Source organism: Phocoena phocoena, chromosome 3, assembly GCF_963924675.1.
Source record: "Phocoena phocoena chromosome 3, mPhoPho1.1, whole genome shotgun sequence".
Taxonomy (NCBI): Eukaryota; Metazoa; Chordata; class Mammalia; order Artiodactyla; family Phocoenidae; genus Phocoena; species Phocoena phocoena.
Window position 1 is genome coordinate 263305 of NC_089221.1, and position 20258 is coordinate 283562.

The 20258-nt window shown below is 54.0% G+C and overlaps 1 protein-coding gene across 3 annotated transcripts; it reads left to right on the forward strand.

Annotated features, from left to right (window-relative positions):
* Nucleotides 1-3755: 3755 nt before the first annotated feature.
* PDCD6 (programmed cell death 6) lies at nucleotides 3756-19587 on the forward strand. Of its 3 annotated transcripts, none has more exons than XM_065874470.1 (6): nucleotides 3756-3871; nucleotides 4775-4836; nucleotides 11163-11207; nucleotides 12089-12247; nucleotides 15856-15965; nucleotides 18847-19587. In XM_065874470.1, exons 1-6 carry the CDS (start codon nucleotides 3777-3779, stop codon nucleotides 18943-18945), a joined length of 570 nt encoding a protein of 189 aa, XP_065730542.1. In that variant the 5' UTR covers nucleotides 3756-3776; the 3' UTR covers nucleotides 18946-19587. The 3 variants fall into 3 exon arrangements, with proteins under 3 accessions (XP_065730542.1, XP_065730543.1, XP_065730544.1); XM_065874471.1 differs by having other exon boundaries at nucleotides 3777-3871; nucleotides 12089-12241; nucleotides 18847-18945; XM_065874472.1 differs by lacking the exons at nucleotides 11163-11207; nucleotides 12089-12247 and having other exon boundaries at nucleotides 3777-3871; nucleotides 18847-18945.
* The last annotated feature ends 671 nt before the right edge of the window (nucleotides 19588-20258 follow it).

Sequence of the window (20258 nt, forward strand, 5' to 3'; positions counted from 1 at the left end):
GGGGGTGGTTTCCTTATGTCTGTCTGCGACTTCTGAGCCAAAAACAAACCTTCAAACTATTTTCGTGAACACTCTGAGACTAAGAAAACCACTGGGGAGTGGGTAGTCTGGAAATGTAAGTTCCTATGGAATTCCGCTAGGTATGGAAACACCGGGCAGAATATTTCATACTGGAAATGTTTTATAAAATGTGTGTTCAAGGTTTCTAAATGAACCCACGTGTGTTAGGGGAATTGACGAACCAGAGAAGTAAAAAAAAACGAGTCAAGATAAAAAGAAAACAGAGGGACTTTCCTGGCGGTCCAGTGGTTAAAACTTCACCTTCCATTGCAGGGGTTGCGGGTTCGATCCCTGGTCAGGGAGCTAGGATCCCACATGGCCCGCAGCCAAAAAAAACAAAACATAGGGCTTCCCTGGTGGCGCAGTGGTTGAGAGTCCGCCTGCCGATGCAGGGGACATGGGTTCGTACCCCGGTCCGGGAAGATCCCACATGCCGCGGAACGGCTGGGCCCGTGAGCCATGGCCGCTGAGCCTGCGCGTCCGGAGCCTGTGCTCCGCAACGGGAGAGGCCACAACAGTGAGAGGCCCACGTACCGCAAAAAAAAAAAAAAAAAAAAAAAACAAAACATAAAACAGAAGCTACATTGTAACAAATTCAATAAAGACTTTAAAAATGGTCCACATCAAAAAAATCTTAATAAAATAACATAAAATAGAATACTGCCCAGAGAGATCTAATTTCTAATATGTATCAAAAGAAGCAGAAAGGTAAGATATACAGTAAAATATTCAGACCTGCACTGTCCATAGCAACAGCCATAGCAACGTGGCTGTTTACATTTAAGTTCATCAAAATTCCACTCCCCAGTCACCATGATCCACTTCACGTGCTCAGTAGCCACACTTAGATGGCTGATAAAGAGCAGTTCCTTCATTGGAAGTGCTGTGGGCCAACGCTAGTGTAGATGTTTGGTAGTTTCTCATTATGCTAAACATCCTATGTTCAGTAAATTGACAGCTACTCAGTAAGAAGCCAGAGGGAAAAACAAAACCGGAAGGTCGTTCGCTTTCATCTGAATTCTGGCAAGAGTATTGGTTGGAAAGGAAGGGGAGAGCAGGGCTCAGTCAGCCTGTGCCTGGAATTCCACACCAGGCTGTAAAAGGGGAAAGTGACTGAAAAAGGAAAAGTCTCCAGTACAAATGCCAGAGTGGTCCTGATAAGAAAAGAAACACAAGTAACGAGCCAGAGTGTCTTCAGAGGGGAAGCTGGTGAGGCAGATAACACGAGATTGTGTGTGTGCACAAGTGTACAAGTGTACAAAGGACAGAACAAGGGCACATAAGGTACTTGGTCGTCCATTCATTTAACATGTTTATTGAGGGCCTACTATGTGCCAAAGACAGATGAAGAAGAGGGTGGACTGAAAAGTGTTAGGAGTGCTAGCACCCTATGTCTAGAGCCGATGTTTAGAAAAATTCTAAGGATAATAAGAGGCATTTTCCAATTAGCTCAGAGAAATTAGACCAAAGGAAAGGCTGGCCCAATATTAGGGGAGTGTTGTCTTTCAGTTCATTTCTCCTCTCCTCCACGCAGAAGCACTATATAAATGGAAAGCTTAGAACAGACCTGATTAGGAGGGAACTGAATCCCAAGATAGGCGAGGAGATAGTGGCAAAAGCACATCAATACTTTAAATGACTGGGTCAGCAGCACCAGGGGCAGGAAACAGTCTGCCTTTTTCTCTTGTCAGAAAGCGGTCGCCACTGTTGCTGCACATCTTTGTAAGGTGGTGTCAGGACTCCAGGTAACACCTCCCCCACCCCCCGCGCCCAGAATAGATGGCAACTGTCTGTGGCCAGGACTGCAGGCTAAGCCCTGCCCTAGAGCACAGCACAGGTGCCATGGCCCATGTGTGCACTCCCATTAGCCTCTCAGAGTCTCAGTTTCTCAGGCATCAGGGGTGAGGTGACCGAGGCTGCCTAGTTGCAAAAGCACCAGGCCAGTCTCTGATGAACCCTAGACTCATTTGTACATATACAGGGGTATACATTAGGGGGGGATGATTTTTTTGTTTCAATCTTCGTTTCCTAAATTGATCTCCCTTTCAAGAGTCAGCCTTGCCACCGGTGAGATGGTGCAGGAAAATTACACAGACCTGGGCTACAATCTCTTCTTGCCTCTTTGGCCTTAGACCAGCATAGTTTTCTCATCAGTAAAATGTGGACCTTGATACCTTGCCACGAGGTGCTGGTGTGAGGATTACACATAGTAATATTTAAACACTAGGGTAGATTCAGTAAATGCTTCTTCCCTTGAATGAATCATTTCCTACCCCTGGAACTAAACGGAAAGCAGAACGGAGCACTTCTGGGCCCCACAGATGGTGCTGGCTGCGGCAATCGAGGCTGGACTCCATCAAGGGTTGGTGGAACCCGTGACACTGTCAGGAGAGGGAAGCCGAGGCCAGCTGGAGTCGCTGAGAAGTTTCTTGCTGAAGTTTCCCTGTACACTCTGTACTGGAAAACTTATAAATTGGGTTGCAAAATCATAGTTACTAATTTTGTAGCTTTCTAGAGAACAAAAAAAGAGGCAGAGATGGGAGATAGGAAAAAATGGGTTTCAGAAACTAGAGATCAAAAAGCTGTGGAAAACTGTAGAAAGGATTAGTCAACGAGTGATGTGAATGCTTTATGAGGATAAAACTAGAAAACACTTGAATTCATTAAGTCATGAAAAAAGCCACATTGTGGAGGTTTGTATAATAATAATCTGAGTGTCAAGTCAGAGTATCTTAATCTCTTTGAAGAGTTTTAAAGAAATCTCCAGCATATGCTCTGGTGGTTAGAGGAGAAAAGGAACTGAGGACAATACAACTGGAGAATGCTCTGGTGGTTAGAGGAGAAAAGGAACTGAGGACAATACAACTGGAGAATAACAGCGGGTCAGATACAGAGACAAAGCGCTGAATAATGGATTCGTGTCCAAGGAAGGAAGTGTCAGGCGCTTCCTTGGTGCTCGGCCCTTCCACAAACCAAGTAGGGGAGGAGGATGAAACGAGTCAGCATGATTGGATCAGGAGCTCAAAATCCTGAGAGGCTGGAAGGCGGCGGGAGCGCCCTGAATGAAGCTGGGCTTCCCTGCGCGGGGTGCGCTGCGGCGCAGTCGGTGTCCAGACGGAGGCGGTGGCGTCAACTGGCCGAGAGGGACACGCTAGCCGCCCACCATGGCCAGCAGGGGCTATTTGGGCTTGGCCACGCACCTGCAGGCCGAGCCGGGAAGCGGCGGGCGCTGTCAGATGCCGGAGGGGGGGCTTCGTGTGCTCCTGGGAAGCGGGGCGCAGGGACGCTGAGATGCGCGAGCGGGGGCGGGCGATAAGTCCAGAAAAACAAGAATGTCGGGCGCGTTCTTCCCCTCCATCACAGTCCTTCCACGACCTTCTTGGTGCAAGAATGGACCATGCTCGAGGGAACCGCCTCCGCCCTTCATGTCCACTCTGCGCTGCGGGGAGCGGCTCCCAACGCGCGTCCGCGACCCTAGGGGTACGCTGGCCTAGGCCACCTGCTGCGCGGTGCCCAAGGGACCCAGACACGCTGGCCGGATGCACGGGCGTCGCCTGGCAACAGGGCCGCGACTGGACTGGCTGCGCTCGCTCCCGTGACCGCCCCGGAAGTGGCGTGACTCCGGGCCCCCGCCCCGGTCTAGGCGTAGGCGGAAGTGGAGCCGCCCGTAGCCGTCCGTGTCCCAGGAGCGCTTCAGCCCAGTCGCGCCTCGGCCCATGGCCGCCTACCCGTACCGCCCGGGCCCCGGGGCTGGCCCTTCCGCGGGCGCCGCGCTGCCGGACCAGAGCTTCCTGTGGAACGTCTTCCAGAGGTGCGGCCGGCCGCGCAGGCGCTTGCGGGCCTCCACTGCGTTCTTCTTGGTCTCAGCCCCGGGCCTTCCCCCGCCCCGTGACCCCGGCCTCCAGTCCGGCCTCCTTCCTGGTGCCCCCAGGCCCCTGTCCCTTGCTCCGTCCCCCCGCCCTCCATCCTTGGCGTCCTGTCCGGCCCCCTTCCTAGTCCCCCTCGGCCTCTCCCACGCCGGCCCCTGCTCCGTCCCCCCCACCCTTGGCCTTCTCTCCGCCCCCCCGCCTTGTCTCCCGCAGTCCCCAGGCCCCTCCCAAGGTGCAGAGCCGCCAGCCGAGGGTCGCAGCCCGCTCGCCCTGGGGCTCGGCTTCCATCCCTCTCCCCTCACAGCCGGTGCCCGGAGTTGCTCCGGGGCGGAGGGTCTCCCACGGATGCTTGTTTAGGGGAGCAGAAACGCAGACTCTTCCCCGGCTGCTGAAATGCCAGCAACCGGGAAAGAAGCCGGGCCGCGGCTGTTGGGCAGGTGACCATCACCGCAGTGCCTTCCGTCCCTGGTCGTCCTTCCAGCGAACGAATGACCCAAAGTGGAGTGACTCATGATCAGGGAACGACTTAGTTATCTGAGAGAATCTTTTCCTGCTTGTGAAAAGGAGAAAACCTGGTGCAGGTGGAATTCAGCCAGGCCGAGGGAGGGAGACCTGAGAAAGTGGAGAAGCAGCTTGGGTTTCGGCAGGGAGCGTGCCTGGACAGCGAAGGAGGCACGCTTCCTTTTTCCCCAGCGGGTCATGGGAAGAGGTCCAGCAGCCGAAGGGAAGGGCCCAGGGAAGGAAGGGCCAGAACTAATTTAGGGTTGACTGCAGAGTCAAACCTTTGCTTTCGCCCTCCTTTGCTTTTCCTGCGCTTTGAATCTTAACTGACCTCAATTTTGTAGGGTCGACAAAGACAGGAGCGGTGTGATATCGGACAACGAACTCCAACAAGCGCTATCCAATGGTGAGTGGCACCTGGCCGTCTGGACTTGTGAACCGCAAGTCTGACCACCCGTAGTGAATCACTTTCTTCTTAAGTTATTTCCCGAATCACTAAGACTTAGTTATCAATCATCTCTGGTTATCATCTCATCTTGTTTTGTCGGGTGGTTTCCCGGTGGTTGTGTCAGTGCCGCTCTGAGTCCTTGCCGAGCGGGTGGGGCACCTGCATGGAGGACATGGGGAAAGCCTGAGAAATGGAGGCTGGGGTGTCGGCTTCAGGAGCGCAGGGAGCCCGGCTTTGTACAGCAGACATCCTTCAGGTTTGTCGAGGGCTGTTGAATTTCGCAGGTGACTGCGTCTTGTGACTCCTCTGGAGAGGGGCATCAAGGCCCCAGAGACACCGATAGGGAAGCGACTGAGGATACTGGAGGCTCTGACAGCCGGATCGCGGGGAGGTGGGCTTCTCAGTGGGGGGTGCTAGTCATTCAGACATGGGTGAGAGGGGGTTACAGCTATTGGTGCTGGTGCTGGGAGCTCACCGTGGAGTCGCCTTGTTGCTGGCTTCAGCATGATTGATCCGTGGAGGTACTGCTGAAGACCTTGATTCCATAAATACCTGGCTGTGTGGCCCTTTTTTTAACCCCTCAGATGCCACTGTCTTTTCTGATTCTTACGTTTGTGGTGCCGTCCAAAGGTGTGCCATTTAAGCCAGAAGGGGGTTGACTTTAAGAGGTAATGAAGATGTTGAAAGGCTCACCTTGCCTAGTGGGAGCAGCTGGTGGTGTGGCAGGCGGACGCTGCCTCACAGCCCTGCGCGTGGCGCACACCACGGATGTTCCCTTTGTTACTGCTGGTGGATTGGTATTTACAGGTGAACACAGGTAATATTTTCCCTAGGGGGAGTCGGTACTGCTTCCAGTTGAGCTGGTTGTTAAAGCAGATGGTTCTCTGCCCTTGAATCAGGAACCTGCTGGAGAATTTTAACAGAATTGCCCACAGGATGTTCAGCCCTCCATTCCTAAGATGCTTTGAAATCGGTACCTGGTTTAAGCCCACCGAAAAGTGTGTATCAGGACCGTCTCACAGCGGCCCTGTAGAGTCACTTTTCTTGATTTGCCCTGAGGGATTCCCTCAGCTTCTGTTGGGGCGATGTAAGAACTTGCCCCGTGAAGCGGGTAGTAGCCTAGCCCTGAGCGGGACGGGCGTGGCAGCCCCCCTTCCCCCCCCCCCCCACCCGTGGCCGCCTCACTCCTCCCTGGGGGTGTGGTGCCTCTTGTGTGGAGCAACTGTGATGGCTGTTCTGTCTTGTTTTGTTTGTCTTGTAACCAGTCACATTTTCTCTTCAAATTAGCTGCTAAAAATTTTAAATTAAATTTCTGGCTCGCCAGTCCCATGAGCTTAGAATTTGAAGAGGTGAATTTTACTGATAGTCTGAGACCCCTAACTTTCGTATGCTTTTCTCCTCTCATCCAACATGACCAGAGTCTGCTTTCTTTTGCTGTGCCGTGAATATCTTGTACGTTCCCTTTGGCCCTGGGTACAGATCTCTTGTCCTTCCACAGCCTCAGCGCGCGCGGTGAGCCCTCAGGCTGAGAGCGGGACCAGAATCCGGGTGTGTGCCTGCACCGCTAGGTGCTCGCCCCACCCCTGTGCCGTCCCACCTGTGTCTTCCTGTTGGCGCCCCCGGACGCACAGGTGCCCCGTGGCTCCCACCGCTTGCCGGGCTCTGCTCCTCCCACCCAGGATACCTGCCTTTCCTCGAGGCACCCGCGGCACCTTCCTTTCCTGGATGCTGCCGTTTTCCTCCTCCTGGCTCCTCTGGAGTCGTTTTGCAGCAGTCTCTGCCTACCGGGCATCAGCTTTTGGAGGAAGCTGGTCGAGCTGGTCTCTTGTTTGCAGTCGTGTCGTGTCACCTCTGTCACCAAAGGATGGACACAAGTCAGTTCTCTTCACTGTCCTCGAATTCCCGTAGCTGATACGATTGGAGTTATTTTTGACTTTTGATTTCTCCCCCAGGATTGGGCTTCTTTTTTCATATTAGGACTAGAATATTAAGCTATTTCAGGAAATCAGTTTAATTAGCTTATTACTGGTGGGAAAACTGGAGGTTCAAAGTAGCATGGTTTCTCTCTGCAGTGAGATCTGTGCCTCAGATGCGCTCTGTTAAAATCCAGCTGAAACCGCCCTGAAGAAGTACTCGTGGGTCTTGTACACTGAGTCCTTTATGCAGCTTGTCTCCCCGGAGCGCGTCTGAGAATGACTGCTCGGTTAAGAGGTGTGAATAGAGACAGGACTGTCTTGCCTGCTGTTTGAAATGACATGTCACAAACTGTCTTCAGCTAGGTACTTTTTTTTTAAATATTTACTTTAGCATTGTTCCTTGGAATTATAGGAAATTAATTTTGCTCAAGCCTCTTTTTTTGTGCTTCTGTAGGTTTACATTGACATAACATATTGATGTATTTTGAGGAGGCGTTTTTCAGCTGGACTTTACATAATAATAAGTCATATATTCTTTTAGAGGTATTTTTAGCAAAATAGATTTCAGCTCTTCTGGGGATCCCATATTGACTAGCAGTGAGAGATCAGACCACATAAGCCGACAGTTCCCTGCCGACTGCCCATCGGGTCACCTCACTGTCACTCCGTCATAGGCCCGGCCTGTGAGGCAGCGGAGGGTCTGGGGCTTACCTTCTTCACCCTGCACCTGCTGTGCTCAGAGCTGCGTGTCCCCGAGGAGGGCCTGCTGCATGGCTGCTGGCCGCCTCCTGGAACTTGCTGCCCCCCTGCCTGGGTGGCTCATGCTTGCACTGCAGCTGCGGCAGGCACGTGCTCCCTCGCTGCCTGGAGCTTCCCTGGTTGACAGCACATGCGAGATGTGGTCTCAGCTTTCGGTGGAGGATTAGGGGCACCCTGTGCAACTCCCCGGGAAGCGGGTGCCTGGTCCCCCCAGATTTTTCCCCATGCCTTTTCCCTCTGCTGATTTTACTCTATGTCTCTTGCTGTAATAAACTGACTGAGTTTTGTGAGTCCTAGCGAGTCATCAAGCCTGGGGGTGGTCTTGGAGGCCCCCAACACAGCCTGTTGTATCTGCTCGTCCCAGAAACGTGTGCAGCAGGGTTTCAGGTGGAAGCAGAGGAAGACAGGGTTGGCTTTATTCCACGACCTCGGCCTTGGGCAGATCACACTCCGGGACAACCGGAGGCTTAGCCCCTCCGCCTCGGGCCCAGCCCATGTCCACCAGGTCCCACATCGCCTGGTACAGAACCGGAGACATCACTCATCTATCAGAACTGAGTGTACAGTTTCACTGTAAGACACTTAGGTTGTTTCTGATTTTCTTCGATGTAAATACTGTGGTGATTTCATAGAACGAGTTTCTGGAAGTGGCATTTATCAGCTCGAAACCTGTAGGTGTTGTTATGGCTATCGATGGTGTTCAGATGGCCTTTTGAAAGGCCGTATTTCCAGTCGTGGCTCTTTGAGGCTGTAGTTGAAGGTGACTGGTGGGATACAGAGTTCGTGACCCTGAAGAGGCACCGGTGTCCTGGCCGATTCCATGCGAGCCCGTAGAACTGCTCTCACCCCTTCCTACTTGGCTCCGCTTGCGGGAAGAAATGCCCAGAAGGGCTGGGAGTCCCAGATCTGATGCAGTAAAGTGGAAGGAGATCGCCAGTGGTGCTGTAAAAAAAAGTCTGTTTTTTTCCCCCAAAGATTCCAGATGAACAGGTATTTCAGTGTGCGTTTGCTGGATGCCATGACGACTTAGCCCGTTATCTCTCACTGAAGTCCAAGTTTGTGGTAACAGGTTGCAATTTCAAGAAAGAAAACCCTCTGGAGAGCAAAAAAACAGAATATACTATCACAGAGCAGAGCGGGGTTTTTTCTCATTTGAGAAGGGATCAGATATAAATTCTTTAAATCATCTGTGTGCTTGACGGTTACAGGGGAAAGTGCTAAGTGTCCTGATGTTGACCCACCTCTCAACGGAGCTGCGACCCACTCGCACCCAAATTATGGGTGAAAAAAGTTATGTGTACTCAGTTTACATGGAAAATACTGTGTATGTTTCTGTTTTCTTTGGTCTTTTCAGATGAAATTGAGGCAAGACTTACAGGAACAGGGACCATATATTGTATTTCTAAGTAAAAGTCTGACAGGAAATCTTTTGCAAGCTGCTGGTTGTGACATTCCTAGACATGTTGTTTACTGGGAATGTTTGCAGTTGGGGCTGGCCTGGAAAATCCGGGTGAGGGTCACTGGCACTGAAGGGAATCTCGCTGCTCGGTGTACCCTGTATTTCCAGTAGGCTCTGTTAGACATGCTTGTCCACATTGCAGTGCATTTTCTTACAGAAAACTGCAGATTTTCAGGCCGACGCTCCAGTGTGTTTAACACTTCGTATAACTGGAATACTAAATGTTGCCCTCACTAGGGGCTGTGAAGCTTTGATGTTTAGTCTGAGAACCAGGCCACGGGGCTTGCCATGAGCTAAACAGTCAATTAACTGTTGGCTATTGTGATTATCCCTTGGTTTCCCTGGAGAGTCAGGCCCCGTTTGGGTAACGAGGGCGGGCCAGGGGAGGCACCAGGAGCCTGCCTCCGCCTCCCAAGCTGGACAGCCTGCGGGTCTCCTCTCCACCCCTGACTCAGCCCGGGGTGACCTGCCACTCTCCTGAGCCTCACGGCCCTCCAGCTCGGCTGCCGGTTCCTCCGGTCCACACCTCCCTCTGCCTGGCCCTCACCGCGCAAAGTGCCTGTGTTTGCATCACCATCTGACTGTCTTACTCGTGTCGCTTCTGTGGAAGACGCGTTCGGCCGAGTCATTGGCCAGCGTGGCCGGGGCGCAGCCCCGCTCACAGCCGGGATGGGCAGTGGGCGCAGGCCGCTCAGCGGGGCGGTCATCGAGGGCTCTCAGGTCACAGCCTGCGTCCGAGGCGGAGGGAAGGCGGGAAGGAGTCCAGCCGCTGCGTTTGGTTTCTCGGGCTCCTGGTCCTGGTGGGTTATCTCCTGTGGAAACACCAGCCAGGGCAGCTAGAAAGTCAGGAACGGTGAAGAAGCGACACCCTTCTGTGCACATGGAGTCCCCCTCTCTCTCGGCTTCTCTGTAGCACGGTTTCTTTGTACACTGGTTTCCAACGATGCTGACCTTTTCTGATACCTTTATATACATCCTCCTGCCTGCCCTCCCCCAAACGCCTGTAAAGTCTGCAGAGATGCGCACCAGTGCCCAGGGGTCCCCGCTGCGGGCCAGGCTCAGGGCGCCGCTGGAGCAGATGCAGTGACCGAGGGGCCTGGGTGCGGGGCGCTCAGGAGGGCTCCTCTGAGGAAGCCTCGTATAAACGGAGGTGTAAGGAGAGGCAGGGGTTGAGGTGAAGGTGTGCGTGTGTTTGGGGGGCCATGCTGGGCGTCGGGAGAAGCGCGTGTGGGCCAGGTCGGGGACGTGCTCGGAGCCCAGTGGTCGCGGCCAGGCAGGAAGGGTGCTGCCTCGTGTGTGGCCAGGGGATGGGACTCTGCCACCCAGAGCTGAAACCGTCTGTAGAGAGGGAAGAATGGGGGGATGGGGAGAGACGCTGCTCTCCCGCCCCATAAAAATGTTTTTACGTTGTTTTTAGTGAGTATAAAAATTGGTAAAGGTGCAGATCACTCTGGAAACAGATCCTTGGGCATAAGGGTACCTGGTGAGCAGTCCATCATCACAGTGGATAAATGGTTCTCAGTCGTCAAATCCATCAGTGTCAGCAGGTCCTTTATGACAGATATTCGGTAACATCCCCTTTACTGCTCTGCAGTGAATTGTGGAACAGTGTGTCCTGCCTTTTCACAATTCCAGAGAAAATAGTATGCTGCCCAGACTGTCATTTTAGGAGAAAAATGTAAAGCATGGTTTCACGGTGTGCTTTCCAGCAGGGTCGCTGCACGACGTGTGCAGCTGCCCCGGTCCTGGGAGCGGTGGTGCCCTTGGGGTGGGATTTTCTGAAGTGGTAGCTGGTGACGTTCTTAGCACAGCTAAGTGCCATCTTCTCAGCTTACCTGGTGCTGTGGCCCTGGGAAGTTCAGTGAGTATTAAAATAGCATCTCTTGGTTATAAAGTGAACATGAGTGAGCTTCCAGGTGCAGGTCTTCCTGAGCAGCTTTGAATGTCTGGCTGGACCTGAGCGATTCCCCGGGCAGTGTGGATAGGACCTGACAGACCCATCGTCCTGGGGGCGGCGTCCCCTGCGGAGAACGAACCGTGGCTGTAGGGTCTTGATGTTGAAAGCTAATTACTTATTTTCTCTGGCTTCTGGGGTTACAACTGGGGATTCAGAGTTTCTTCTCTTTCTTAATGTCTGCTCTTCGTTTCAGGCACCTGGACTCCGTTTAATCCAGTGACTGTCCGGTCAATCATATGTAAGTAGGGGCAACACCATCCTGCCTGTGCTTCTGAGCTGATTTCTCTTCCGGAACTGCCACCCGCCCTGGCCCTTCACTGAGTCTTTACTTGGAGTTGACTGTCCAACCCGTCCTTCCTTTCTCAGTCTAATGATCTCACATACTTAGTTTCACACGCAGTCACGTCTTGCATGCCTGTTGACTAGAGGAAGCGTGCGAGTTCTCATGTGAAATGTCTCTGAAGTGGAATGTGCTTGTGGCCAAACCAAGAACACTCAGATGACCTGAAAAGAGACCAAACTGTGTCTTACTCTCTCTGTAGCAGTGTTTCACACTGAGTTTTTATCCATTGTGCCTGCAGCTGTATGTAAATGTAGTTAGAAGTTTTTTCTTATTTGGACCTGGAGTCAGGCTGATTTTTTTCTCGGTGAAAGGCAGGCCTTACTAAAAAAATCTAAAGCCAATAGTCCTGTTCTCATCGGAGTAGAGGCCTCCCTCGCCCGAGGACTCTTCTGAGCCCCCACTCGGGACTCGGGTCCGCTGGGGGACAGGGGGAGGCTCCAGGAATGGGACCCGGAGCTGGGAGGGTTGGGGTGGGCCCCTCGACGGCTCTGCACTGCGGCTCCAGTTCCTTCCTGAGCGCGGGTGCGCCCTGCCGCCGTCATGCTTTTGAGGAACCTCCTTCAGTGTAAAGCGTTTTTATTGTGGCTCCACCAGGGTGTTTGGCTCGCACGCCTCATGCCCACCTAGCACGATTTAGGGCTGTGGCTGGGTCACCGCCAGCACCTGGGGACCCGCTGGCCGAACACCAGGCTGGGTCCCGGAGGAGCCAGGCCCGCCGGGGGGTGTGGGCGCGCCTCTGCTCTAGGTTCTTGCTGATTCACGCCCTTCCGTCTCAGCCATGTTTGACAGAGAGAACAAGGCCGGCGTGAACTTCAGCGAGTTCACTGGCGTCTGGAAGTACATCACGGACTGGCAGAACGTCTTCCGCACCTACGACCGGGACAACTCGGGCATGATCGACAAGAACGAGCTCAAGCAAGCCCTCTCAGGTTTTGGTAAAACACTTGCCTTGACTGCGTAGCTGTTTCATTTTGGAGCCAGGGCCATAAAGTTTATCTTGTTACTTCGTTTAACTTAATGATTTTGAAAGCAGTCTGTGAAATCTTTGTTTACATCACACGGTTTTATATTTTCCTGTTACTTACATCGTGAAGGCTGATATTTGACTTGGAGGCTTCTATACGGTTTTTCATCCAAAATGAGATAAGGGCTATGCAGTAGTTTGTCTTTTGTGAAGTGGAGTGATGTCACAGGCACATTGAGAATGTGGCTTCTGAAACAGTTTAAAGTGAACGAGTCAAAAGAAAACAGTGTAGGGCTATTTATATTTCCTGACGTGAAAATACACAGAAAGAAGGCGCAGTGCCCACAGGGGACGAGCCCGTGAGTTGCGCGGAGCGTAGGCCTGAGTGTGGAAGCTCCCATTCTCAAGTGCATGTCAGCACGCGAGCCACACGCGTGCCAGCCTGAGTGTGTGCCGTGCTGTGAGCAATGTTCACGTGGTGCCTTCCAGAGCACGCCAGCGGGCCTTCTGGTCCAGCGCCCACGTGGGCCTGAGGGGAACTTGGGATTTGTCATTTATGGAGGGAGGACTGTGTTCGTTACACCAACATTCTGGCTTGTTTGACATTCACTGGGCCCTCTGTTCGCAGGGCCCTTCTGGTAGATTACAATGTGCTTTATTCCGACTGGTTCAGTGTTTAATAACATAAAGTACATTTTGGTTCTTGTGGCTATTAAGGTGCTTCTGCCCTCCCCCTCTCTTTCTCTGGGCGTGTGCTTTATGGCTGTCCTCTCGGTTTCTCTTTCTTGCTTTAGAAGCTCTGGGACCCAACAGGAAGCTTGTGTTGTGAGCCTGCCACGCGTGGTTCAGGCTTTGGGCAGGACATTGACCTCAGGTTCTCTGAATTGAAACTTGGAACGCAGCTGACCTTGCTGTGCCTCAGGTGGGGGCTGGGAGGGAGGTGGCCCCCGCAGAGCAGTCCTGGGCAGGAGGGAGCTGGAGGCCTGGCCGGCTGGACCCTGGACCCTGTGACTTAGCTTCCAGACTGGTGACCTCAGGTGTCCCCGAACACAGTGTTTCTAACCTCGTCAGGCCCCGGAGCCCTCTTTTGACTTAGTGCCGGTGACCCTCGCGTCCTGGGAGCTCATGTTGGAAACGCTGAGGTCGACAAGCCCCGGTCAGACCTGGGACGTTTGTGGCCGTGGTAGGTCCGCGGTGGTCCCTCAAGGTCACGAGCCGACAGGCCCCGTCGAGCTGGGCACAGCCGAGATCCTTCCTGACTTCCAGCTTTTCCTGGAAAAAGTAAATATCCGGTTGCAGCATTTCTTCAGTTATTCCAAAAAGTTTCTGCCTGTGATTGGTCCGCCATTTCCTAGGGCCTTCTCTGGAGCCTTTTCGTCCACACAAGGAGCATTGCCATCCTTTCGCAGGTTACTTGTTAGTAACTGTTAGGAAATGTGCCCCAGGAGTGAAATTTCCTGTTTTGGTTTCACTCCTAAGAACAAGCGTCTGTCAGCCCAGCTTGGGGGCTGTGCGTAGCCCAGCAGATGCGTGAGGGAGTCGGGGGTGCGGGGGGAGGTCAAGCCCTAAGGTGTCCCCTGATCTCTGCTAGTGCCACACAGGGTCTCAGGCTGCCCTGGCGGGGCTGTGACTGACCAGCGCACCTGTTCATCATTTAGGCTCTTATTCCTAGTATGTGCTACATGCCAGGTGCAGAGGCCTGGAAATAAGGTGCGTAAGGCCTGGGCCTCATACTCTGCTTGTGTGTAGGGGGGAGGCTGACAGCCCCATCCCCAGCAAACGACCCCGTCCCGCACCCAGCCCCTGGCAGCTCAAGGCCAGTGTGGTTTTTATAAGGAATTTATTTCACGAGAGTGTAGTGAACCTTCACTTCCTCCTTGCTCGCTTTCAACCACTTTCCATCTTCCTGCTGCATTTGCTCTGCCCCCCTTTTCATGCTGAGGAGTCCGAGCCGGCACCCTGTCACTTCATCCCTGGAGCCCCAGCCTTTGGCTCCCCTGACCACGTTAGCAGTGTGTTTACAGCCGGGTCGGCTGAGTTAGGCCCCATCAGGTCTCCGGCAGCCTCCGCCCCTTTCTTGGTGCCGTTGGCTCCGTGTAGACACGGGTGGTGCCCTGATCCGGGTCTGTCCTTTGCCATGGTTACTGACTGGCGTCTGGCTTTTCTCCCGGTGCTGAGAGCAGGCGTTGGATGCCCAGTGGAGGTCGCTGGTTCTCAGGAAGGAAGGGCTTGTTCCCTCCACTGGGCATCTGTGCCCTGGAACTGCAGCAGCGGGGCCGGGGGACACACAGTGAGGGGCCAGCAGGGTTTCCACCCTAAAATGGTCTGCTGAGGGGGGTTCACGTCTTGGGTTTTGGAGGGAGGAACGGGCCCAGAGGCCCGAGAGTCCCAGCGGCCAGTGGAGCCCTGTCTGATTCTGGAGCTCTGCTCTCCCTGCTGCTGTGTCTTTGTCACCATCTCGTGTGTCCTTTCCCAGCCTGGGCAGGAAACCATTGCACAGCGATGGCTTGGGCGGGCACTGCCCTGTCACCGTGTCCCAGGCTCACCCTCACCAGCCGGGCCTCTGTCTCTCTGGGCCACAGGCACCGGTACCGGGCGTGAGGGGGCGCCCATCCAGCACCCGCCCGTCGCTCTTTTCTGAGTTGGGGTCCTGTCTTCTACTCAGCTGCAGGGCAGGGGCCCTGGATTTAAGTCACAGGGCGCATAGAGCGCGCTGACCACTCTGGAAAGTACTGGCACGTGTTTGCATGTGTGACTCTTTCAGTAGAGTGATGAAGTGCTCGTGCAGGTAATTAACTGTAACGTTCACTCAGACAGTAGGTGTACATATCCTTGCAAAGATTCCAGCGAGACTGAAAACCAGTAAAAATATGTTGGCATCTGGATCTTGTCTCCTGAATAAGTAAGGAAACCACGGTCACACAGGTGGTGAAGTTAGGAGGGAAGGAAGGGGAAGGGCTTAGAGCCGCCCCGGGGCGTCCTTGCTGGAGGCCTTCCAGGACGCCCAGCAAGCTGAAGGTGGAGTCACCTGGGTGACCCTTGGAGGGCTTCAGTCTGTGTGAGGCCGCCTTACTCCTCACGGCCTCCTGTCCTGACCTCCTGTCCTGACGTCAGTGAGCTGATTGAGGCGGGGGAGGGGCCGTCAGTCAACCTCCCCACGAGGTCTTAGCTTGCGAAGCCTCCTCCAGCAATGAGTAACCCAGGGCAGCCCAGTTATTCACAGCTTCGCCATTAAGTTAATACAGTAGTAAAATTCAACAATAAAGGGCGGTTAAGGAGGCTAACTCCACAGGGTCCAGAAGACCGCGAGGGGCGAGGGGCACGGCACTGGGGTTGGTGTGAACTGGTGACTGGGTTACTCCGGCCCGTCCAGGAAGGGGCTGCCGGTCTCTGAGTGAGTCCCTCGGGGCGGGGCCGGCACTGCATCGCGGCCACCAGGCTCTCAGTGTGTTGCTGTGCGCTTGCAGCCGGGGATCCCTGGGGCCCATGTCCCCTGGGGCCCATGCTGTGTTCTCTCGGGAGGGAGAGCCTGGGGTCTGGGGAGGGAGCGTGGGTGCTGACTCTGCTCTCCTCCTCCAGGGTACCGGCTCTCTGACCAGTTTCACGACACCCTCATTCGGAAGTTCGACAGACAAGGACGGGGGCAGATCGCCTTTGACGACTTCATCCAGGGCTGCATCGTCTTGCAGGTACCGGCTGCGCGGGGCCCGCAGGCGCCGACTGTGGGAAGGGACGGGACGACGAAGCAGGCGAGCAGGAGTCAGACACGGAAACTGGTTCCGGAACTTACAGAAGTTAGCGTGCTGTTTGGAGGAGTAGCTGGTCGTTCTGTTAGACAGAGGTGCAGACAGCAGGGCCCCTCCTGCCCTGGAAGCACCGGGAGCTGTCCTTCTGGAGGGGATCCAGTGGGCTCTTTGCATACATACCCTGCTATTTTGGTGTGTCTTATTATGAGAATTGGGTAAGCTGCTGTCGTGTGCGCTGCTGGCTCCTAAGCTCGGAGCCGTGCCCTGAGCACAGGGGGCCCTGTTCGGGTGTTAGAAACAGTGTCTGGCAGGGCTGGCGATCACAGTGACCACCGCCTCGCGGTTCCCTGCAGTGCTTCTGCAGATCCTTTTGCGGCCTCCCTGCCTTACCCAGGAGAGAAGTAAGTGCAGGCCTGGACAAAGCACCCAGGGGAGCCCCCCCTAGGATGGAGGGCACGAGCGCTCGCACCCACGCTGGCTGTTCCCGCACAGGCCCTGCTCCTGTTTCTAGGTGGGGAGCCAAGGCCCGTAGAGTTAAGCTTTAGAAATGCAGTGAATTGGTATAAACCCTCATGTCTTGCAAAACTTTTTCTTTTTTGACAAATCTCAAAAAAAAAAAAAAAAAAAAAAAAAGGGCTTCCCTGGTGGCGCAGTGGTTGAGAGTCCGCCTGCCGAGGCAGGGGACACGGGTTCGTGCCCCGGTCTGGGAAGATCCCACATGCCGCAGAGCAGCTGGACCCATGAGCCATGGCCGCTGAGCCTGCGCTCCCGGAGCCTGTGCTCTGCAACGGGAGAGGCCGCGGCGGTAAGAGGACCACGTACCGCAAAAAAAAAAATAGCAGAGACAACAGTATAATGAACCCATGTGCCCATTATTTAGATTCAGCAGTTATCAACTCATGGCCAAGTCTACATAAGACTCTGTGACACCCTCCCTCTTAATTCTGTCACAATTCCATTTATGGGAAGCGAATGTGTTTTCCGTAAGTATTTCAGTAGAACCTATCCCCGAAAGATACCCTGGCACTTCGCATTCAAATCGAGGTTACATCTTGTTGGTTTTAGAATCCACAGAGGGGTGTGCTAGGCGTGAGGTTATCAGTATAATTTGGAATTTGGGGAAGCATTTTCAGGTTTTTTCCCTGTTAAAGTGATACTTCAGTAAGTGAAGTTTCTCTGCCTGGTCTGCTATCCTGATTTCTTTCCCGGGGAATCTGGGCCCAGCAGTCCCTGTCCCTCAGTGACGTGGAGAGCATTTAAGCCTCACGTCTCTGAAAAGCGGAGAGCCTTACCCTACCCTGTCTCTCCGTCTCGGTGTCTGGTGAGGCAGGATTACATGTTTGCAGTGTTGTCGGTACACGTTAGGAACAGGTATAGTGTGAAAGTCTCTCAGTAGGATCTGCGTCTGGATTGTTGTGGGCTTAGGATTTTCATCTGAGGTTATGTCCCATAAGTGACCACCTCAGCCTTATATCTCTGCCTAAGAAAGGGTCATCACGTGGCAGCATTCAGCCCCCAGAGTAGCAGGATCTGAGTCCCCTGAGGAGTTCACGTGGCGCCTCTGCTCGTCTGTGAGCTGAGCTCAGGCCAGCCGGGAGGCTGCCCGCAGCTGGTCATTGCCTCTGGGCCATGCTGGAAGCCTGCTGCTGCCCTGCTCCCTCCCAGCCTTGGAGAAGGAGCCGAAACGCTGGACAGAGGTGGGGAATCGAAAAGGAAAGGCTAAGCTGCAGGCCACGTGTAAAAAATCCTCAAAAGCCCTCAAAAGCGTTTTCTTCTCATCTGCCTCTTTCCAAAAAGAAAAAGGCTTTTTGAAAATTGTTTTCTACAAAGCAACGTGGAAACTTGTAGAAATCTTGGGAAAAGACAGTTAAGTGTAAAGAAAGGGAAATCACCCATCGGTCTCCCGGTGGGAGGTTACTGCCGCTGGTGGTTTCTGTGGCTGACGCCCGTGTGGACTGTCACCTGTGTCAGCCCGTATGCTGTTGGCCGTCAGCCTGCCCAGCACAGGAGAGGGGTGGAACTGGAGAGACTGAGGTGCAGGGGACACGGCTCACGGGCCAGGCTGCAGCCTTGCTCTCGGCCCCTGGGCAGGTGGATAGGCGACCACCAAGGTCACCGCGAGCCTGGGGCACTGTCTTCCGTCAGGAGGATTCTTCGGAGCCTGCCATGGTTGCCCAGCATCTGTCATTGGGAGTGGCGCTTACCTAACCGTCCCTGCTCTCGGGCGGCCAGGCCTGTGAACAGACTGAGGTGGCGCCCTGGGGGTGTGGTCAGACAGGAGGTGGGCGGGCGGGCCCTGAGCGGGGAGGGCGGCTGGGCGTCAGCCAGCGTCCTGGGCTGGCACGAGGTCATCCTGCCCTTCTGGCCCGGCGCTGGGCTTCCCCTGTTGGGCGGCAGGTTCTAGAGGAGGAGCCCGGTGGGGGCTGGTTTCCCTTTGTCCTGAGCGGCAAGTGGCCAGAGCAGAGGTGAGCCTTCAGGGAGGCCCCCCAGGAGGACAGCCTTCGAGTGGGAAGGGAGGACCCAGGCTCACCACCAGGGACTTGGGAGGCCAGGTTCTGGGGCCAGAGGGCTCCGCCAGGACCCAGGGCCGCGGTGCGTAGTGGAGCTGGGCTGGCGGCCCACCCGCCTACGCGCTGCTGTCCTGCATCTCCTGGGTGGACCGGCCTGGCTCTTGAGGGTGGTCAAGGGCACCTCGCCCGTGCCCCTCTGCGGGCAGAGACGTGAATGCTTCTGCAGTTGGGTTCCTGAATGCCCTTTTACCAGTACAGTTGGTTCCTTCTGTTTGATAAGTATTAGATCTAAACACCTGTTGTTTTTTCCTCAGAGGTTGACAGATATATTCAGACGCTATGACACGGACCAGGACGGCTGGATTCAGGTGTCATACGAGCAGTATCTTTCCATGGTCTTCAGCATTGTATGACACTCGTCTCTTGCGGATACTGACGGGACTTACGGAAGAAAAGACTGAAAATGCCAAATCTCTTACCTGTAATGGAATGGTACACAGATGCGTTAGATACTGTTCCTCCTTTAAATTTTATATGATTACCATTTGGGGACCCAACTGTACATATGTGGATAAGCTGGTTAATGTTTTGCAATTGTAACAGTAGCTATATCATTACTTAGATACACACATTTGATTTGAGGCTGTTTAATTGTGCCATGAGGTACGATACAATGATGTTACAGGTACTCAGCTTGCAAAAAACTCAAAAAATCATGTGCTCTTCTAGATAGCTCCAGTTCTAGAGTGGAAATACTTTATTAGCCAATAGGAATTTTAAATACTACGGAGCTTGCACCGGAGGCTGCTCACGTGCCTTCCTTTTTAAAGGGGTTTATTGTATTCATTTGAACGTGCAGCGTCAGCAATAAAGCACACGTGCCCTTGTCCCCACCCGCCTCAGCTCTGCTCACCTGGGGCTCCGAGGGGTCCGGCACCTTCTGGGTGCACCCTGGCTCTGCTCGTGGAAGTCCCGAGGTTCATCCATCCACTATGACAGGAGGTGGTTTGCATTTCGTGAAACTTCTTTGGAAAATACAAACCCAAATTTGATTTAGAAGGGAATGGGTTTTCCTTCACTTACTAATGATGCACCTCTGTGCCCTCTGATCGACTGTTAATTACGGTTTTTCACACATGAAAGCAGAAGGAGGGATGCGGTCAGCCCCCCACGTGGTGGGCACTGTGCCTGCCCACACGGAATCGCTTTAGGCTCCTTCTGTCCCCTCACCCTTTAAGTGTGCTTCCCCAAACCAGGATTTGGGGCGGGGGCTGTGAGGACGTTGGGATTCTGGGTGGGTGGCAGTGATCTATAAATGGGTCTGGGGCATCAGAAGTTGGGTATCCGTGGGGTCTGTTTTGGGGGACCTGTGCTGGTTGGGGATGGAGCCTGGGGGCTGTGGGTTTCTTATCTGTGGTGTCTGATTACAAGGAATGTCACCACACGACTGGGGTCGAGGTAAAGAATCTGTGTGGCTCAGACTGGCCTTTTGAGCTCATGGAGGAGGGTCCAAGGGGGTCTCTGAGGATCTCCACGCCTTTCCATTTGGGTGCCTCTCTACTTCAACACACTTGTGAGGACAGCAGCCCACGATCCCAAGTTGTACTCCAGTGAGGTCAGTCCCCAAATTCCTGACTCCGTGAGGCCTGGGACCTCCAGGTGCCCAGGTGGACTCTTCCAGCTGGTGCCCCACTGCCTCAGCCCAAACCGCCCCTTAGCCTGTCTC